Here is a 22,117-nt window from a genome sequence, read left to right on the forward strand (position 1 = left end):
GATTGAGACAAGGTCATAGTTTCAAAATGTAAAAAAAGGATTTATTGGAGGAGGGGGTACAAGGAAGGAATATGTGGTTAGAGCAATATTATGTTGCTAAGCAAATTAACTACAACTAGCTGACTGGGCGCACAGCGTCTGTGCCCCTAGTTTGACCCCCCCTTCAGCCCCTTCTCCCTGTCTTCTGGTGGGCGTCTCTGATGCCCGCCCAGCCCACTTTTCTCCTCCACTGCCCACCCGCGGTTTCTCCTGCCACCGCCTCCAGACCACGGCGGTCGCGCAGGCCATCACCGCCTCACCGCAGCTGGGGCCGCTGCTGCACCGTGGCGGCGGCGTTAGATAGTGCTAGATCCCCTCAGTAGACAAGGTCTGGAATAACTGGATCACATACAGAACTAAAAACTTCAATTAATTAACTAGGAAATATATTTATAGCTGTTTTCATTACTTAAACATGAATCTTCAATAGTGTATTTTTTTCTTTTTCAGAAAAATTCTGAATATCATATTTTAACTCTTATGGTTCTCAGCAGAGTTTTAACACTCCATGGTCTCAATAATAGTTAAAATATGTTCAGGATTTTTCTGAAAAAGAAAAAAAGGGACTCTATTGAAGATTCATTTTTATAGCTGTTTTCATTACTTAAATATATTCCAGATCTTGTCTGAGGGAATCTAGCACTATTCCCCAAGAATGATCAAAGGTTGATAAGTGGCAGAGATGTTAATAGAGTACAGAAAGCAGGAGCCTAATGCACATGTCCAAACCAATCACTATATCAAGAAGCCGCTACTTTCAGACAAGCTCAGACAGAAGAAATCTTGTCTTTATGGGATTTTAAGAGCTCAACTTCAACACCAAAACAACAGCATGCCCAAGAAAAGCAGAACCCCTCTTTCTTTCCCCCACCTTATCCTCCACTCATTCCATTCACTTCTCCTATGGGGAAGGCAGCTTAAAGAACAAAACAGCCAGGGCCTGGGTGGCAGGCAGGGAAATCTGGAGAGCACCCAGAAGAGGGGAAGCCCAGTCAAAGGAGCAGGCAGGGGCAGTCTCCCTGCTTCTAGCCCTGGCTGTGAACCCACTACATGCAGGACGGCTGAACTTTGGCCCTCCTGCAGATGTTGGCCTACAACTCCCATAATCCCTGACTATTGACCACTGTGGCTGGGAGTTATGGGAACTGTAGTTCAAAAACAGCTGGAGGGCCTAAGTTGAGCAGGCCTGCACTACAGGGTTGCTGGGTTGCTCCCTCTTTGCTGCTGCTTTTGGGGCCAGCTCCAGGAAGTGCAGCCTGACGTCCCTATGCTTATTAAAAAAACAAACAAAACCCACTTGCCCATCCCGTCCCAACTCGTTCTGCAGCTCCCTGAGGGAGGAGGGAGGTGCTGCCAGTACTAGGGAGAGAGAAATGAGCAAGAGGCGGGAAACATGAAGAAAATAAAACCTCCAAGAAAATAGGGCTGTTTTGTGAATTGAGCGCCAGATGATTTCAGGAGTCCCTCCTGCCACCTTCCTTCTCCTTCCTCCCCCCCACTTTCTTTCTTCCTCCTCCCCTTGCCAGGAGAAAGCCTCCATCTCTCTTCCTCACAGGGGAGGGGCTGAGGGAGGAAGGAGTGGCTCCAACTGGCAGGGCCTTCCCTTGGGCACAGGCAGCAGCGGGAGGGGAGAGCGGATGGAGCAGCTTAGCTCCACTCAGGGCGGTCCTTAGGGCAGGGCAAGCAGGGCGATCGCCCAGCCCCCACTCTTTTAACCCCCATTAGGATTAACTAGAAGGGGGCCCCACACAGGCTGATTTGCCCTGGGGACCCTGCAACCCACCAGGGCTCTCTGACAGCCCTGGCTCCACTCAACAGGAAGGTGGGGGAAGGAAGATGTGGCTGTGGGGGAGATTTGGCTCACGTCCCCCCCGCCCCCTACATGCCACCCCACGCGGCACAACTGGAAACAGTTAAAAGGAAGGCTTGGCATGTCAGCATGGATTGGCGGAGGCAGGAAAGGACAAGGCAGCACAAGCATCAGCGTGGTGAGCGTTTGCTGAAAACAGCTTAGGGAAGGTAGCATGTGTACACCCTGCCATGACACTGCTGCACAGAACAGAACGCATTCCAAACATGGGTGGGGGGGGAAGTAGATGGGGGTGGGGTGGGATACTGGTAGGAAATGAGATGGGTGCTACAGACTCCTAGTAGTAGTCAACACTCAGGGCTGGAGCGCTGCCCCTACATGCTCAAGGATTCCATCCCTGACATCATCAGCCACACCAGGGATTCTCAACGTTGGGTCCCCAGCTGTTTTTGGACTTCAGCTCCCATAATCCCCAGTCCCAGTGGCCTTTGGTTGGGGATTATGGGAGTTGGAAGTCCAAAAGCAGCTGGGGACCCAACGTTGGGAATCCCTGAGCCACACAACGATCCTAAAAGCAGGGCTGGCAAAGGTCTTTATTTCCCTTCCCCAGATGCTGGAGAGCTGTTGGGAATAAGTGATACAAGCTAAAATGGAGCCCAAGAGGCTGGCTCCCTTAATGGCAGCTTCCTGGCTTCATATGGCAATTCGGAGCTGGGTGCTAGAAAGTCAACGGAGAAGAAGATTGCGTTAAAACAGACAGGAAAACTGAGAGACTCGCGGGTGGGAAAGCAGCAGAGGAGTTCTCCACTTTACAGGCACAGACCAATACCTTCCCCCGCTATGGAGCCCTCCTCCGATATGCGGCATCCCCTTCCTCACACGCCCCTCCCCGGGCAACACTCTGCCCCCGAGTCTTCGCACAAGAGCTGTGCCTATTACGCCAGCCTCTTCCTCCCCTCGAAGGAGCCCGCAGCCAGACCATCTTTCTTTCTTTCTTTCTTTCTTTCTTTCTTTCTCCCAAATGGAACCCCGTTTCGATGCATCCTCCAGAAATCAGCCTGGACTGGAGGAACAGGCTGCCGCCGGTTTTGCAGGAAAGAAGAAGACAGACGCTGCCCGATGTGGGTCGGGTGCTGCTGGGAAGGCTCTCCTGGCTGGGACCCCAGAGCCCCAGCCCATTCCCCAGCTGCCCCCACCTCCCGCCATCAGCCTTCGCTGCCTCCTGCCCTGCCTGGCCATCGCTTTCCCCGCCTTTCCTGACTTGCATCTTCCACCCAACGCACTTTGCGTCTACCCGGAAAGGCTCTTTCCAAGCAGGAAGGCAGAAGAGCCGAATCTTCCCCGCCACCTTTTAGGCCCCTCTCTAGGAATCTGTACTCCTTCCCTTTAACCCTTGGAGTGTCTCTGCCCAGGAAGCAGCAGCAAAGGGGGAAATCTCTCCTTCCTCCTCGTCATCTTCGCCAGTCCGGAGAGAAGAACAGCAGAGGGAGGCATTTGCTAAAGAGACCGGAAGCAGGCTCTCTCCTGCTGGGGGCTCTTTTCCCTCCACCTCCGCCCCCTCCCGCTCCCCCGTCCTTCCAAGCCCTTTCCAGTCTTGCCTTGCCTTCCTTCCTTCCTTCTTTCAGGTCCCTGGGAGTCCCTCTGCTGCTGCACCCCAGCCGCACTTTGAGGACCCTGGGAGGGAGCTGCTGTGCTGCGGCTGCAGGTGAGGAAGGAATCATGGGAGGAGGAGGCGGATGGGGTAGTAGGAAGAAGCGACCCTTCTCGTCTCTCAGTTCGAGCCCCCTCCAAGGGGACCTCTCTTTTTACCTGCCTCGTCTTGCAGAACCAAAGCAGGGAAGTATCAGTGGAGCATTTCCTGACGGAAGGATTTTTCTTGCTGATCTGAGGACTCGTGGGCATCTTAATTTCTGGGGAATCTCCCAGACCCAGAGCAAGCTTCCTGCTGCTCTGCTCTTCTCCCACTTTCCCTCCCTATCATGCTTCAGCAAGGGAATGGTATATTTGCATTCTTTGGCAGAGAGACCCTCTATAGTGCATAGGGGACCCTCTTGGCAGTGCATAGGGGTGCCAAGGAACATTCCCTGCATGGAGGAGAAAGCTAGGCTATCTGGAAGGCTAGGTTTGGGCTCTGCTCTGGGCTGAGTGGTTAGCCTACCTGGTTGCAGAAAGACTAGCACGTCTGTGCACAGTAGGGTGGATCACTTTGGCCCAATTCAGATATTACTTTGTGTCAGTGTCTGTACACATGTACATGTTTTTGTGTGAATGACTGTACCTGAATTCATTTTAAACATGCACCTGGCTGGCACAGTCCCCTAAGAATGCAGGTCACAGGTAAGAATGACATTGCTATGTGTGCATTCAACAAAATATGGGAGTAACTGTACTTGTGTGCAAATTTGTACCTCTTTGCACAGGTTGTACATTGAAGATCCCATGGGCAGGGCTTCTGGGCAAAGCTATTTCTGGAAATATACCCCACACCCTCCACACACCCCACTAATATGCCTGAAAATAAGTATACTAAATCAGACCATCTATCTCTGTACTGTGTCTATTCTGATTGGCAGCAGCCATGGAGTTTCAGCTGCCCATTTCGGAGTGTGTTTGCTCATAAGGGAGTCCCATTAAATTCACTAGAATTTACTCCCAGGCAGTTGTGCAGAGTCGGTCAGCTAATTAAACATGTGGCTGTTCTGAGTTCAGCCAGGGTTAGATAGTTTGCAGACTGGAGGGAGAGTAAGTGTCATGCACAGACACAAAAGCAGGCTCAGAGTAGAAAACACATCTCTGTCTGAGGTCGTAACCATCTTTTGAGAGATCTGTCTCTAAAAATGGAGGAGAGAACAAAAGAAAATAGGCATACAGTCTGCTCCCCCTTCCTGAAAACTTGAGACACAGAAAAAAATGCTTCCTGAGTCCCTGGCCATCAACAGGAATTCATAGCCTCAGACTAAGTGACTAATAATCAAACTCTGTATAAGGCCCCATTCCAAGTCCATAGGCAGAGAAAAAAGGAGAGAGAAACCTGCATCCCAGCAAGTCAAGGGGGAAAATGGGATTCCATTAAAAGGCTCTGCATTGGCTCAAACAAATTGGTGATCTGCAGTGATGGGAAACAAGCTGGGAATGCTCTGTCTTTGTGTCAGTCAGCTGTATGAATCAAATAGAAAACTGTGTGAACCTTTGGATTATACAGAACACTTCCTCTGGCTTCCACTAACAAAAAAACCCTTACAGATTGTGTTCACTCAGGCTCCAGACTGCTGGAAAATGGGAGCTATTGAGGGGCATGCCCTTAAAAGATGAGTTATTCAGGCTAGATGGATATTTGGATGGTATCCTATGCTATAGTTAGTTCCAGTGTTGCCACTGCCTTGGAGCTGGGTGGTTGCCAGTGGCAGACTTCGTCTCAGATGTGGACCTAAGTCCCCGACTTGTCTGTTCACAGTGGCTCTCCTGCACTCAGCAGGGGGCTGGACTAGATGACCTTAAAAACATAAGAACAGCCCTGCTGGATCAGTCCCAAGGTCCATCTAGTCCAGCATCCTGTTTCTCTCAGTGGCCCACCAGATGCCACTGAAAGCCTACAGGCAAGAGTTGAGGGCCTGCCCTCTCTCCTGCTGTTACTCCCCTGCAACTGGTGGTACTCAGAGGCATCCTGCCTTTGAGGCTGGAGGTGTCCTATAGCCCTCTGGATGTGGATAGTCCTCTGGAGTTGGCCTATAGCCTTCAAAGTCGCTTGCACCATTCTGTGTGGATGGTATGTGGATTGGTTGCTTCAGATGCATAGACTCCATTTGCATAGACTCCATATGAACAGACAACTGTATCCTGCCTGGGGCCACTCAGGAAATATGCATTCCCCAGAGATGGCATTAAGTGTGTGCTATCTGAAGGAGATGGGTCCACTGATTTATTTTTAAATTTTACACAAGGGCTGATTAAATCCCTTCTCTTATTCTTCTCTTACAAATATCTTTTCTTATTGGTTCCCTTGCTTAATTGTTTCCCCAAATTTCCCAAAAGTCAAAATACAAAGGAAGAAATTGCCAAATAAAATTCACCCCAGCAAAGGGGACAAAAACAAACTGCTGCAGTCACTCCTCAAACTTTTATTCATAAGCCATTTCTTATCCTTGCGTGGTGTAGTGGTTAGAGCGCTGGTCGAGGACCAGAGAGACCCAAGTTCAAATCCCCATTCAGCCATGATACTTGCTGAGTGACTCTGGGCCAGTCACTTCTCTCTCAGCCTAATCTACTTCACAGGGTTGTTGTGAGGATAAACTTAAGTATGTAGTACACTGCTCTGGGCTCCTTAGAGGAAGAGTGGGATATAAAATGTTTAAAAGGGGGGGGGAGTTGACATAGATCAGGGTTCCTTAACCTTGTGCCCCCACAAAGGCCATGTCTGGGGTTTCTGGGAGTTATAGTCCAACAACATCTGGGGGCCCAAGGTTAAGAAATCCTGACAAAGATCATTCTCAAACCCAGCTCTCATATGCCGCCTATTTCACAATCAATTCCTTGAGCCATATTCCAACTATAAGCCATAGTTGCCATGGCCGCAATTTTTGGTTATAATGACAATGTGATATGTCTCACTCTTCACATGAGGCTGCTATTAAAAGCCAGAAATGTGGAATGCTTCCTCCAGCTTGATATTTATAAAAGATGAAAGGAAGGAGAAAATGTTCCTGAGTATACTTGTGGTGTTCTGTGGCTCTTGTGATTCTTGAGGTTTAGCTTCCCTCAGGGAGAAGCAGAGTTCTGCATATTTATTTTTTTCTGGTGTAGAAACTACAACATCTACCTTAACAAAGACTCATTGTCCTGTGAGACTAAGCAGTGACTCTTCTTGCCCTGGGAATTAATGTAGTATCAGAAGAAGGAGAAATTTGGGCCATGTTAAGAACTTGAACTGAGCTCCAAGAGAACATGGATTTGCAAACCCCAGCAAATAGTGAATTGTGGAAGGGAACAGAAAAAGATCCTCGAGCCATCCAGGCTGGGAGAGACAAGAATCAGGAAATAACCATGCAGAGGATCCTGGGAGACGCCACCACCAACGCAGATTTCCAGTGCTGGAAATTCAGGGAGTTCCTGTACCAGAAGGCTGAGGCTCCGCGAGAGGTTTGCAGCCAACTCTACAACCTTTGCTGTCAGTGGCTGAAGCCAGAGAGACACACGAAAGCTCAGATGCTGGACCTGGTGATCCTGGAGCAGTTCCTGACTGTCCTGCCCCCAGAGCTGGGGAGCTGGGTCAGAGAATGTGGAGCAGAGACCAGTTCCCAGGCGGTGGCCTTAGCAGAAGGTTTCCTCCTGAGCCAGGCAGAGGAGAAGAAGCAGGAAGAGCAGCAGGTGAGAGCATTTTATCCTTGTCATTTCAAGGGGTGGACATCATGTAGGACAGAATCATAAAAATCCCTGCTCAAATTTTGGGGGAACTCATCCATAGGAGGGAGCTCCGAACCCAGCTAGGCCGCGGTTCTGAATATGTGGGGTGAACCCTCGTTGTGGGATCATAAGACACTTATAGGCAGCTTTGAAGTTCCAGGGACGGTGAGGATCTTGATGCAGGTAGAACCAGATGCATGTTTCTCCAAGCAGCAGAGATTCCATGTTTGCCAACACCAAAACCCTTGTGCTGGCTATGGTAGTCGCAGAGAGTGTGGGAACATACAGGAGCAAGAATCATAGAGTCAGAGGCGTCTTGTCCAGCCCCCATCTACTCCCTGCCCCCCTCAGTATAGAAAATCCAGAGCGAAGCATCTCCCACAGACCAGCCTCTGCTTGAAGACCTCCAGCAAGGGAGAGCCCACTGTCCCCCTTGGCCTGCTGCTTCCGTTGTCAAACTGCTCTTATCATTAACTTTCTGTGGCTGAGAGGGACGTATCTCCGGCTCTACTTGCCCAGGAACTTCACGGTCACCTCTGCTGTCCTCAAATGGCTGTTGTATCTGTGGGACTCCAACTACAGAATATTTTCCCCAGGAAGGTTCACCCAACACCTTAGCCCTCTTCACACATTGTGTTCAACATTTGTATGATCTGTGTACCTTGTTCACAGGTATAGAGCTGTACCCAGGTACAGTTTATTTCACATATTATATTGAATACATGTTCAGCAGTACACTTCCTTATTTGTATCCCACATTTCAGAGGGCTGTGCCCAGTTTCACTTTTAAAATAAACCCAGGTACAATCATTCATTTTGTACTTGTATCAGAATCTTTAATGTTACGGCCACAAGCCAAAACAAAAGTAAAAGATTACAGTTATACAGCAGTAAATAGAGTATATATGATTGGAACAGTTAAAATTAAAATTAATTTTAAAAAATTACAATATTGGAAACATAGTAATAATAAAAATTAAAACAATAAAATTTCCTTATTAACCATCCGGTGACATATATTTATGGCAGCAGCACAGAATTTAGCAACATTGGATGTAATTACAAACTCTGAGTCCGAAAGCAACAAGGAACAATAAAATTGCTCCTGTCGACCAGGGAATTTACATAGCAAAGGTATGATGAAAGATTCACGAATATCCTTATAGAAGAGGCAGAATAATAAAACACGTTTGATAGTTTCAACCTGATCCAGCCCACAAGGGCAAAGTCTATCAGCAAGTGGAACCCCTCTGTAGCGCCCTTCTAGGACCGCCGAGGGTAAGCAGTGGCAACGAACCATGGTAAAAGCTTTCCTATACCTCAGAAATTCCAGCCAAGTAAAATAATTCATTGCGGAAACTAGGTATCTTCTTTCCTCCGAGATATAAAATTTAGAGACCTTCCTAAGGTCATTTTGCCGTTCAGAATCAAAAACTTGTTGTTTAACCAGCAGCCTTGCCTGATCAAAACCCAATTTGGACAAGATTGTAACAGAGAGGCCCAGAATAGCTATTTTAGCCTCAATAGACTGGATCCACCTGGAGCCGAAATCATCCTGAAAAATTAGGGGAGCCAGGCCAACTGGGTGATAGATTAGTTTAAGCCAGTAGCAAAGTATAGCAATCCAAACATTGGCCTCCACCCTAATAAAGCCAGTCTCCAAACGGATGGTAGCATTCGAAACAGATCTTGGGGTATTAAGAGCAGTTCTCAGGAATTTTGACTGCAGACATTCCAAAGTTACTATATTTGAGGAAGAGCCCAACTGCGTTCCATAAAGTAGTTGGGACAATGACTTGGCTTTAAATAATATAAGTCACTGGTAAGTAATAGGCACCTTTTGATCGCAAGTACTATAAAATGGTGAGTGAGCTTTTCTGAGCATTGGAGACTACATAATTTGCGTGGGCCTTCCTGGTGCCCCCAGCATGGAAAACTACCCCTAGGTACTTAAAAAATAATACCTGCTCAATAAGTTGTCCCTCAATCCTCCAAGTGCAAATCTTAGGTCTCCTTGCAAAAGCCATTATTTTGGTTTTCTGAAAATTGATCTCCAAACCTTCCTTCTTACAGTACAGATTTAATGCACTCAGCATCTTTCTGAGGTCAATAGGAGTTCTCGATAGATAACTGCATCATCTGCATAAAGCAAAATAGATATATGCCAGGTACATATATAACCCACGTACAATCATTCATTTTGTACGTCTTTAATATTTCTATACCGCTTTTCAACAAAAGTTCCCAAAGCGGTTTACAAAGAGAAACAAGTTGTTCTAGTAAGAACTAATCTAACTACTTTCGTTTCACTATCCTTACAAGTGGACTAAGTTTGGTTCAAATCGAGGTCCACAAGTTAGATCTCTTGCGCCTCAAATATTCATGTGTCCACGATCTTGGATCGGGGAGGATGACATCAACACAAACTACACCATTGAGGTGTCCCTATGTGCCTTTACAGCTGTAGCAAATTTGGTTCAAATCGGTTAGTCGGTTCACGTTAACCCCCTTGCGCCTCAAAAGTTTATGCATCTGCCATCTTGAATTGGGGTGGATGACATCAACACAAACTATGCCATTGAAGTGTCCATGTGTGTCACTCACTACAGCTGTACCTAATTTGGTTCAAATTGGTTAGAAGCTCCACAAGTTAGCCTACTTGCACCTCAAACGTTCACGTGTCCGCCATCTTGAATTGGGGTGGATTACATCATCACAAACTACGCCATTGGGGCATTCCTATGTGTCCCTACAGCAAATTTGGTTCAAATCGGCTAGGCGATTCATAAATTAGCCCACTTGCAGCTCAAATATTTACATGTCCGCCATCTTGAATTGGGGTGGATGACATCATCACAAACTACGCCATTGAGGCGTCATTATGTGTCCCTACAATTGTACCCAATTTGGTACATATTGGTCTAGGCGTTGCAAAGTTGAGGGGTGGGACACACACACACACGAAATGCCAGGTGATTTCATAAGCCTACTGGAAAGTAAGCTAATAAAAATAAATAAATATGAAGGCTCCCTGAACTCAAAGGGCTCACAATCTTAAAAAGAAACATAAGATAGACTCCAGGAACAGTTACTGAAGGGATGTTGTGCTGGGGATGGATAGGGCCAGTTGCTCTCCCCCTGCTAAATAAAGAGAAAAGTGCCTCTTACAGCAGGAGAATCTGATTCAATCCAGATTAAAAATTAGTTTGATAATCTTAGCTACATCATAGTTTCCTGTGGCATGAACTGGAGATTCCTGGTAATTTCCACAATCTTGCATCATGTTCCACAGAAGTATGCAGATCTTAGGAATCTGAGATTCCCTTTAAACTACCATTACACAGATTGTGTAGCCACCTAGTGGCACAGCAGGGAAATGACTTGATTAGCAAGCCAGATTGCCAACTCGAATCCCTGCTGGTATGTTTCCCAGACTATGGGAAACACCGATATTGGGCATCAGCAATATAGGAAGATGCTGAAAGGCATCATCTCATATTGCACAGGAGGAGGCAATGGTAAACCCCTCCTGTATTCTACCAAAAACCACCACATGGCTCTATGGTTGCCAGGAGTCGACATTGACTCGACAGCACACTTTACCTTTACACAGATCGTTAGAACCTGCCCAGTGTCTCAATAGGGCTCTTGCCTCATGGCTCTATACACTACCTAGCAAAAACCCTTTTGATCTCCCCAGGCCATTTTAAAACATCATCCAAGTTGCTTTTAGTCAGCTTCCTGAGGTGACTGTTTTGATCTTTGTGTTTTGTGCTGTGTTTTTGTTATTGTTGCCCTGGGAGTGCTTCTGCTGAAGGTGGGGGATTGCAAGCACAGAGTCAATAAATAAGTTGCTTTCCTAATTCCTCCTCTTTCCTATCTGGGATGCCCTCTACTGTTTTCAGATGCAAGAGATGTTTGCCAAAGCGGTGTCTGGTTTCCCTGGGGCAGAAGAGGCTCCATCTGACACCACCAGACAGAGTATGATTTTCAGGAGGATTATGCCGGAGGGAGATGGAGCTGCCACTTTGATGGGTAAGGAGGAGAGGACCTTGTTCAGTTTGGCCTCTCTTTCTTGAGTGTGCCTGAAATCCATGGCTGCACTCATGTTCCCCTTGAACCCCATGTGGGGGAGCTGATTCTCTCTAGCCCCACATGTTACAAAAGAGTTTCCTTCAAACAGACTTTATCCATTTGAACCAGAGCTTTGGATTGTGCCCAACATTTTGAACTGTCTTCATTCAGGGACTGAAATACAAAATGCTTATGAAAGATCAAGCCTCTTCCCCACCCCTCCTCTGTCTCCATCACAGGTGGTGAAATGACCAATAGGCTTCATTCTAGGCCTTCTTTTTATGACGGAGCAGAAGCTGTTGCTGGACCGTCACCAGATCAGGTAGGAGGAGAATCACTGGAGAAATGGTCGGAGGGTCGCCAGAGTTGGTCTGAGAAACTGTCTCTTTCCTTTGGCTTCTATTGTGGTTGCCCACTAACTACTCTGACAAAGCTTTGGGTCTTGCAAGAGAACCTCCAGCCACCTCATTACTTTATCTGTAAGGAGAAACTCATTACTTCTTCTTCTTTCAGGGACTGGTGAGCTTTGAGGAGGTGGCTGTGTGTTTCTCCGAGGAGGAGTGGGCTCTGCTGCATCCAGGCCAAAGGGCTCTGCACAGGGAAGTCATGGAGGAGAATTCCGGGCATCTGGCCTGGCTGGGTAAGGCTCCATCCTTGTCCTCGATTGATAGATACAAAAGACAGGAATTGCTGCTGCTGTTGGTGTGAATCAGTGCACTGAAGGGATGGTATTTTGACAGCTCTGAAACTATTATCTTTCTAGGGGTGCAGATCTCTCCACCCGCGGGAGGTCTCTGGGAATGAGTAACTATTAATGTCCACCGTGTTCTGTGAACATACGCAGGGGCAGAGCCAGCAGGAAACTACGGTGGGGTGCCACATATTTATTTATTTATTTATTTACATTTATAAACCACCCCATCCAAAGGCTCTGGGCAGTAGTGTACAACAAATTTAAAAAGACATGAAAAGACACATCATTTAAGACACAGTGCTAAAAACAATATTTAAAAAATTCAAAAACTATTCAAAAACCATTTAAAACTAATTAAAACACTTTAAGAAACCATTTAAAGATCTTGGAAGGCCAGGCCAAACAAGTATGTTTTTAGGGCTTTCTTAAAGGTCAACAGGGAGCCTAATATTGTGGATATCTGCCGGGAGTGCTTTCCATAGGCCAGGAGCAGCTACAGAAAAGGCCCAGATCCGGGTCGCCAGGGGTGCAGCTAGGTGATTTCAGACTTTGCACCTAGTGGTTTAAAGGGGCCCCTGTCACTCTCCAGATTTTGTAGTGTGCCTCATTTTCTGCACCGTATCAATGACAAATAATTTTAATAAGACTCTCTGCGGTTGTTAAGGTGTTTTAACAATTGTTTTTAGATAAAGTTCATAGAGCAGTTTACATAGCAAAGGGGGGCAATGGTTCCCATAACAGAAGGACCCGCAGTCTAAAATCAGATACAAGGGAGGCACCAGCAATAGCCATAAGAACATAAGAAGAGCCCTGCTGGATCAGGCCCAAGGCCCACCTAGTCCAGCATCCTGTTTCACACAGTGGCCTAATAGATGCCACTGGAAGCCTACAGGCCACTGGGAGAGATGCTATGCTGTGTTAATGGAACTGCCCCGGGATGATTAGTGAACACCCCAAAATTGTGTTTGGGCTTTGTGTGGGGAAATTAGCTCAGAGTGGAGCAGTTCTATGTCAGAATAATGTTTTTGCAAAGCTTTGGTGGCAGGAAAAAGGACTGAGAGAGAGAATGCTGAAGTTCGAAAACAGAGAAGGTTTTATTTGAAGGTAAGGAGTACAAGGGAGTAACAGAGTCAACTAAAGCAGTATAACTACCAAAAAACACTTCACAATATCAACCCTATAACTGCTTGGAGGAAATGTAGCTTAGTGTCCGAATTTATTTGTTTATCGACTGATTTGATTTGATTTGATTTCTATACCGCCCTTCCAAAATGGCTCAGGGCGGTTTACATAGAGAAATAATAAATAAATAAGATGGATCCCTGTCCCCAAAGGACTCACAATCTAAAAAGAAACATAAGACAGACACCAGCAACAGCCACTGGAGGAATGCTGTGCTGTGGGTGGATAGGACCAGTTACTCTCCCCCTACTAAATGAAAGAGAATCACCACATTGGAAGGTGCCTCTTTGCCAAGTTAGCAGGGTTAGTTGAAGTAGCTTCCAGCCTAACCAGAGAAAGGAGGCTCAGAGAAACAGACTCATGGATTTAAGAGAGAAGAAACAGGGGGGTGAGCCAGGAGTAGTCCTTCTTCTCCACCCCTGGTGGGGGGGCGGGGGCAGCAGGGGTACTCCCAGAGCCCGATATGGCTTGCAACGATCTTTCCACTGTGCAGCTGCGCTTCACAGTTGGGAAGAGACGAGGGTCCAAAAGGCAGGCCCTGCATCGCTCTGGGTAGTGTTGTGCATGGACCAGTTCACAGGCCATTCTAAAGCCCTGCGAACCGGTTCGCTGGGGCGGGGGCGGGCGCTTCGTGGTTCACAGCCGGTGGGATGGCTCTTTAAGGGCAGGGGAGGGTGAACTTACCCCTCCCGCCGCTTTCCCCCCGCCGGCACTCATTTGTTGAAAATCATTTGGGGCGGCAGTATATCTCCTTGCTGCCCCTTCCCCCGTTCCTAGACAAAAGCCTGTGCTGGTCTTTGACCATAATAAAGATGATTGATTGATTGAGTAAGAGGGGGTGGGAGAGCCAGGGGATGCTATGCCATGCAGTAGAGTCCCATAGTCTAAGTGTACTCTGCAGTTTATTAGCAGTCAGCACTACAGTCTTGAGTGTCAGTCAGAGTCTAGATAGAGGATTCACTAACCCAAGCGAGGCCAGGATAAACACCACCACGCTGACTCCCCGGCCATCGGCGTCCTCCTCCTCGCGAGCCATGGCGGCAGGAGGTTGCTCTGCTGGCTGCATGTGTCCTGCCATTTGGGCTGGCAGCTGGCTTCCTGCCCCCACGGAAGCTCCTGCCCTGCCCTGCGCTGCCTGCTGGTTGGCGGGTCAGGCCTTTGGCGGAGGAGCATGGCCCCACATGAACAACTCTGCCATGAACAACTCTTCTAGGGCACAGTCATCCAGCGTGTCTAGAAATCTGGCCTCTTTGTCATTACCTGACTGTGAAGTTACCCAGTCTGTGTCTGGGTAATTGACATCACCCGTTATTAAAGCTCCTCCTCTCTTTGATGCCTCCCTGATTTCCATCTGCAACGCCCAGTCATCATCAGCGTTTTGAACCAGAGGGCGATAGCACATCCCTAGTAGCACAGAGTTTCTGTGGAGGAATAGTTCTTCCTAAGTTATCTGGCTTGTTAGATTCTGTCCCTTCTTTAACATACAGTGCTAGTCCACCCCCAATGTGCCCCTCCCTGTCCTTTCTATAGAGTTGATATCCAGGAATAAGCGTGCCCACTGGTTCTCACTGTTCCACCCTGTTTCCGTTATCCCCACTATATCTATGTTTTCATTAGCTTCCAAGTAGGGGTGTGCATGGAACCACGGAGGCATGGTCCGTGGGAGGCATGGTCCGTGGGGGGAGTGTGGCTTTAAGGGCGAGGTGGTAGTACTTACTCCTCCCACCGCTTTTCCCCCTCCGGCGCTCGACTTATTAGCAAGGTTTTTGGGGAGGCAGAGTTCCTCCCTGCCGCCCCTGCCCCCATCGTTGTCTTGAAGGAGAAGATGGCGCCACGCATGCGCCCGCCGCAGCCACATACCTCACACGTTGCGTGTGACGTGTGCGGCGACGTGCGTGTGCGCTTCTCCTTCAAGACAATGATGGGGGCAGGGGCAGCAGGGAGGAACTCTGCCGCCCCCCAAACTTTGCTAATAAGTCACGCGCTGGAGGGGGAAAAGCGGTGGGAGGGGTAAGTACTACCCCCACGCCCTTAAAGCCACACTCCCACCCCACCGGAGCAGCCGAATTCCAAACCGATCCGGAAGCCTCTTACATGGCCCCGGACCGGTTCCGTGCACACTCCTACTTCCAAGCATTCCAGCTCACCCATCTTGGCTCGGAGGCTTCTGGCATTGACATATAAGCACTTATCTGCTGAATCTCTTACCTGGTGTGTGCTGTATTTCTTTTGGCCATTTGATCTCTTTGACCGGCTAGAACATCTTTCTGTCTGATTTTTTCTGGTCTCTACATCCTTTGGAGCATGTAGCTGGACTTAATACTAATCAACAGAGGCTGCTTAGCACATGGCAGGATTTGACCCTCCACTACATCTTTTCCTTGGTTTTTACTGCACGGCCATTTTCTGGGCTTGTTTCTTAGATGGAGGCTTTTTTCCTCCCTCACCAAAATTCTCTTTTTATTCCTGCAGGTAATCAGAGGAAGAACAGAAAAAAGGGGGAAGCATCAAGAAGAAAACCCAAAGAAACAGAGGAGGAGAAGATGGCAGCTTCTGAGTGGACCGACTTCTATGCAATTCCAGTTCAAGATAAGACTAGTAACAAGACTCTAAGTGGAAACACCTTAAATAATAAATCACACCTTAGTGCACATCACACCACCCATAGAAGAGTGAAAACATATCAATGCACAATGTGTGGGAATGGCTTCAGCGATCAGTTGAACTTTGATGAACACCAAAGAACCCACACAGGAAAGAAACCATGCTTGGAGTGTGGAAAGTGCTTCAGTCACGACAATGCCCTTGCTGGCCCCCAGTGTGTCTGCAAAGGAGAGAAACCAGATACATGCTCCAAGTACGGAAAGAGCTTCAGTGGCAGAGATAAGCTTCCTTCCCATCAAGGTTGCCACACAGGAGAGAAACCCTATAGATGCTCAGTGTGTGGGAAGACATACTGTCGGAAGGATAAACTTTCTGCCCATCAAAGGATCCACACAGGGGAGAAACTATATACGTGCTCAGAGTGTGGAAAGACTTTCAGTTGGAAGAGCCAGCTTTCTGTCCATCAAAGAATCCACACAGGGGAGAAACCGTATATGTGCTCAGAATGTGGGAAGAGTTTCAGGCAGAAGGACAAACTTTCCGTCCATCAAAGAACCCACCCAGCAGAGAAACCATGCTTGGAGTGTGGAAGGAACTTCAGTCATGACAATGCCCTTGCTGGCCCCCAGTGTGTCTGCAAAGGAGAGAAACCAGATACATGCTTCATGTACGGAAATAGCTTCAGTGATGGAGATAAGCTTCCTTCCTACCAAAGTCGCCAGACAGGAGAGAAACCCTATACATGCTCAGAGTGTGGAAAGAGCTTTAGACAGAAGGGCCAGTTTTCTGTCCACCAGAGAATCCACACAGGGGAGAAACCGTATACATGTTCAGCGTGTGGAAAGAACTTCAATCGGAACTTTAACCTTACTCTCCATCAAAGAATCCATACAGGAGAGAAACCATATACATGCTCAGAGTGTGGAAAGAGCTTCAGGCAGAAATACAAACTTGATGTCCATCAACGAAACCACACAGGGGAAAAACCATATACATGCTCAGAGTGTGGTAGGAGCTTCAGTCGGAAGGACAAGCTTTCTGCCCATCAAAGAATCCACTCAGGGGTTAGGCCATATACTTGCTCAGAGTGTGAAAAGTGCTTCTATGAGAAAGTGCAGCTTTCTGTCCATCAAAGAATCCACACAGGAGAAAAACCGTATACATGCTCAGAGTGTGGAAAGAGCTTCAGTCGGAATGGGAGGCTTTCTACCCATCGGAAAATCCACACAGGGGAGAATATGTACACGTCCTCAAGAGTGCGGAAAGAGCTTCAGTAGGAAGAACTATCTTTCTGCCCATCAAAATATCAACACAGGGTAGAAACCATATACAGTGGTCCCTCAACTTACAAACTACTCGACATAAGTATTTTTCGAGTTACAAACGGCAGTTTTAGATCCGGTTTTAGATGCGTTTTTTTCGACTTACAAATTTTTAGATGGGGTTTCCTAGACTTACGAATTTTACATGCGGTTTCCTTGACTTGCCTGCCTGTTTACTGCCTGTTTATTCTTGAAAAGAAATGTTCCTGTGCAGTTTGCAAGCCTTACTGGGGGTCTGGGTCTTTTTTCTAGGCTCCGGAACGCATTAATCCGTTCCCAATGCATTCCTATGGGAAACCGCTTTTCGACTTACGAATTTTTCGACTTACAAATGTGCATTCGGAACGGATTAATTTCGTAAGTAGAGGGACCACTGTACATGCTCAGAGTGTGGAAACAGCTTCGGCTACAACTAAAACCTTACCTCCCATTAGGGATGTGCATGGAACCGGTTCGGCACTCCCTTCCTGGAGCCTACCTGTCAGCCCACGCCCTGCTACCTGTCAGCTCCCTTCCTGGAACGCTGAACCAGTTCCGTCCACTGGCGTTCAAACCTTTTTGGAGGGCGGGGGTGCCTACCTGTCAGACCTCGCCTTTCCCCCCAGTGGCGGTCTCCAGAAAAGAGTTCCTGCTTGCAGCCCCAGCAGGTAAAGAGCGCCTTCCCTGTCATTTAATGCAACCCCACCCCTGTCCTCCCAGGAGTGCACGAATTGGTTCTCTGCACATCCCTACTTCCCGGGACATAATCCACACAGGGGAGGAAACATATACATGCTCAGAGTGTGGAAAGAGCTTCAGTGGCAACTCAAGCCTTACCTCCCATTACAAAGTCCACACAGGAGAGAAACCATCTAAATGCTAAGAGCAGAGAAAGAGCTTTTTTTAGTGGAGAAAACTTACTTTGCACTTTAAAAAAAAGAATCCTTACAGAAGAGAAACCATATGTTTGTACAAGAAACAGAGCTTCAGGAAGGAAAAGGAAAGGTTGTGCCGTCCAGTCGGTATTGACTCCTGGTGACCACAGAGCCCTGTGGTTTTCTTGGTAGAATACAGGTGGGGTTTACCATTGCCTCCCCACGAGCAGTATGAGAGGATGCCTTTCAGCATCTTCCTATATCACTGCTGCCCAATATAGGTGTTTCCCATATTCTGGGAAACACACCAGCCGGGATTTGAACCAGCAGCCACCTCCTCTCTAGGCAGGTCACTTCCGCGCTGGCCAAAGGTGTCAGGACCTGACTTCCCACTAAGCTGTGCGACTGCGTGTGTGCTCACAGAGCTCAACCCCTCCCTTCACAGCGATCACGAACAGCCACTCACTCCATTCTCTGGAGTGATATTAAACATTAAACAATATTTAAATATTAAATATTATATTTATATTTTTATATTTAATATTTAATATTAAACAATATTTAATTGTTGTTTTATGATGTTTTTAATTGTTAATTATTGTTTTATGTTTTATAATTTTTGTTTTAATGATTAATTGATTTGAATGGTGTTTTAATGTAAACCGCCCTGAGCCTTTTGGAAGGATGGTATAAAAGTTATTATTATTATTATTATTATTATTAATAATAATAATAATAATAATAATAATAAATGGGCAGATGGGCTCCGGGGGTCCCAGCATGCATTGCACGGGCTCTGTAGAGTTCCCTCCTCCTTGCTCCGCTCCTTTCAGCATCTTCCTATATCACTGCTGCCCAATATAGGTGTTTCCCATATTCTCGGAAACCCAATATAGGTGTTTCCCATATTCTGGGAAACACACCAGCCGGGATTTGAACCAGCAGCCACCTCCTCTCTAGGCAGGTTACATCCCCGCTGGGCAAAGCTGTCAGGACCTGACTTCCCACTAAGCTGTGCGGCTGCGTGTGTGCTCACAGAGCTCAACCCCTCCCTTCACAGCGATCACGAACAGCCACTCACTCCAGTCTCTGGAGGCAAAAGGGCAGATGGGCTCTGGGGGTCCCAGCATGCATTGCACGGGCTCTGTAGAGTTCCCTCCTCCTTGCTCCGCTCCACAGGCCTGAGCTGGGAAGGAAGGCTGCTGGGGACAGGGCAGGCAAGAAGGGAGGACTTGTGGACACCCCTCTCCCTCCCCAACCCTGTCCTTGAGAGGCTGCGGCCTGTAGAGCCTTCCTGATTGGCTGCTCCAGGCTCCCTGAAGGAGGTCAGCACTGGGAGGACGGGGGAATTTAAAGAGCAACATTGGTCTCCAACTTGGTGGGGAAGGAAAGGAGTGTAGCTAGAGGGAGTGTGTGTACAGACCATGTTCTTTTTCTCTCTGGAAACGGTTATCCCAAATGACAGACTAAAGGCTGGTTGAGAGTAGCTTCAAGGGGGCTTACTCCCAAAGTACGTGTGCACAGAACTTTCAGTACCACTACCATTGGAGTTTCCAGTTCGTATATTCAGGGTGAGTTCCTGTAAGTTCCTTTTCTTACAGGAAGCCCTTCACCTACTTGAGTCACCAACAGAAGCTCTCCTCCTATTGACTCAGGGAAGACTCTTCGAGGCATTTGATGTGAAAGGAAGTCCTCCTATATCAGTGAAATCTCCCTTTGATGAATTTAGATGCACCATTACCTAAAAGCAAGTATTTCGCTATAGCCAGGCTGTGTATTGCATCCCCCTCCCCCCGTGGGTATTTAGGTAGTTACAGGCACAGCGGAGCCACTTAAAGGTGCAGCAGGGAAGAAACTTCCGTAGGGAGCAAGAGGTTGCCGGTTCGAATCCCCACTGGTACCTATATTGGGCAGCAGCAATATAGGAAGATGCTGAAAAGCATCATCTCATACTGCACGGGCAATGGAAAACCCTTCCTGTATTCCACCAAAGACAACCGCAGGGCTCTGTGGCCACCAGGAGTCGACACTGACTCGACGGCACACTTTACTTTACAGGTACAGCAGAAGAGTTTGCAGATCAGTGTTCTTTCCACTTTTGCATTTCCCTCTCTCTCCTGTCTATAATGAATCTTTTCACCAAAAATTCTACTATTCGCAAGCCATCACCTGAAATATCTGAGCCATTTTGTGGATATGAGGAGATCCTGCCTCACTGCAGGGATTCCTGAAACCTTCAGATCCCATCCAGGATTCTGTGCAATGAAGTATGCTGGGTGGGGCTTTAACCTCAAGTGTGTGGAGCACAAAGTGTAGCACCATCGTAAACTCAGTCAGCGCACTGCTGCCCATGAATGATCCAGTCTTTTTCCAGCCAGTATTACTGTTTTTAAACAGAAGTGTAGTTTGCACTTTTAAACAACTGTTTGTTTAGGTATTGTTCAGGTCATTGTGATGCTAAACTAAATGCATGACATTCTTAGCTAAGTGTATACAATCTCAATGTAGGACATTCTTATCTGCCAAACCTTTTTTAAAGGCCTTGTTACAGATTCTGCCTTGTTTTTATTATACTTAAATATGAAACGGAAAAAAGTAAAAATGCAATTTTATAAATAGAATAGAATTGTAAATTACATTTTTTTCCTTCCATATTTATGATTTGGGTGTGGTATGTATAGTGGCACATAAAAATGCACATGTGCGCACACAGCCTTGATATTGCTGAAAAAAGTAAAAATCCAGTTTTATAAATAGAATAGAATTATAAATTACATTTTTTCCTTCCATATTTATGATTTGGGTGTGGTATTCATAGTGGCACATAATAATGCACATGTGCGCACACAGCCTTGATATTGCTGAACAGAACAAAACTTCTTCCGCTCACTGATGAAAAAAATTAGAGGGAACACTGGTCAAGAACCAACCACACCCAGAGATTGAGGAGACCTCTTCCAGGACGGAGGAGGAGCCCATCTCTGTCTGCACAAGCTTCTGGCACCAGGCATGATCTTGCAATCAACACAGCTCTTGAGTGACAACGAGAGCTTGCCCTTCCCACAGGAGATATCTCCTCCTCCCCACCACCATGATCCCAGGAGGAGCAACAGCAACAGAAGATGAGGGCTGAGGTCCAGTACCAGTGAAGGAGTGTCTGTCTGCATAGCCAGGGGCTCACTGGTCTACTCTGGAGTAGCGGGTAGCAGGCCCTGGTGTGGATCCAACTCTTTTCAGGAAGAGGTGGTTGTCCATAGAAGCTCCTCTTTATGAGTTAGGCACTCACTGGTGCAACTGGGGAAGTTTGAACTGCTTCTGAGCCAGCTCTAGCCTTTGGTTGCAATCCCCTGCTCTTCCCCAATTTATGCTCCACTACTTGGCCCTGTTCTTTCTGCCCACGATCTTCCCTCTAGCCTCTGACTGTGATCTTCAAGCCAGGCGCTCCCCCTGAGTTGTGCGCTGCCCAGGTTGCTGCCTTTGGGCCACAAGGATGGGCAAAGCCTTAATGATGTTCAAGGAATCCACACAGCAGAGAAAGGTTAAAAACAAAACCCACTTGAATTGTGGAAAGAGATTCCACCTCGGGAGATGCTTTTCAACCTCTTGCAGAACCTGCACAGTGCTGAATGTGGGAAGCAGCCGTACACAAGTCAGAGTGTAGATCCATTGAGCTCAGGACTGTCTGTGTTGACCGGCAGAGACTCAGCATGCTTTCAAGGGTAGATCTGTCTCTTTCCCAGCCCTACTTTGAAATGTAGCCAGGAAATGAAATTGGCATCTTCTACACAGGAAGCAGGTGCTTTGTAATGGAGCTGTGGCCCCATTCCTCAACCAAAGATGGACTTGGCAACCTCCACAATGTGGCTGGTAGGGAGATCATTCTTGGCTTGGTGGTGCCCAAAGTTGTCTCTCCACTTGTCTTTGTGGAGAAACTCATGTGGGTCAGGAGATAGGAACTAGAGAAAGGTCACTTTCCTTCCCCTCATTCCTGCCATCCAGTCATTTCTTATGGAGCCTGGTGGGGTCTGATGAATTGCATGAAGGCCTGGGGGGTCGTAAAAGGGAGAACCTTCCCTGGAGGGTTGGTGGCTACATTCCCTGCCTGCTCACTTCAATTCTCCTGGCCATGCAGTTCATT

The 22,117-nt window shown here is 47.4% G+C and overlaps 2 protein-coding genes across 2 annotated transcripts in view; both read left to right on the forward strand.

The window, feature by feature from the left end:
- The window catches only part of LOC128342018 (zinc finger protein 260-like), a 40,958-nt gene extending 20,353 nt beyond the window's left edge, over nt 1–20,605 (forward strand). Inside the window, exon 7 of the transcript XR_008314721.1 lies at nt 18,110–20,605. The gene's annotated coding sequence lies outside the window, so the exon portion shown is untranslated. The remainder of the gene's footprint in view (nt 1–18,109) is intronic.
- Nucleotides 2,779–20,531, forward strand: LOC128342023 (zinc finger protein ZFP2-like). Its single transcript, XM_053288835.1, has 6 exons — nt 2,779–3,554; nt 6,650–7,213; nt 11,155–11,284; nt 11,563–11,645; nt 11,837–11,963; nt 15,672–20,531. The coding sequence occupies exons 2-6, from the start codon at nt 6,791–6,793 to the stop codon at nt 17,078–17,080; spliced, it is 2,172 nt and encodes a 723-aa protein (XP_053144810.1). The 5' UTR covers nt 2,779–3,554; nt 6,650–6,790; the 3' UTR covers nt 17,081–20,531.
- Nucleotides 20,606–22,117: the final 1,512 nt, after the last annotated feature.

This window comes from Hemicordylus capensis, chromosome 2 (assembly GCF_027244095.1).
Source record: "Hemicordylus capensis ecotype Gifberg chromosome 2, rHemCap1.1.pri, whole genome shotgun sequence".
Taxonomy (NCBI): Eukaryota; Metazoa; Chordata; class Lepidosauria; order Squamata; family Cordylidae; genus Hemicordylus; species Hemicordylus capensis.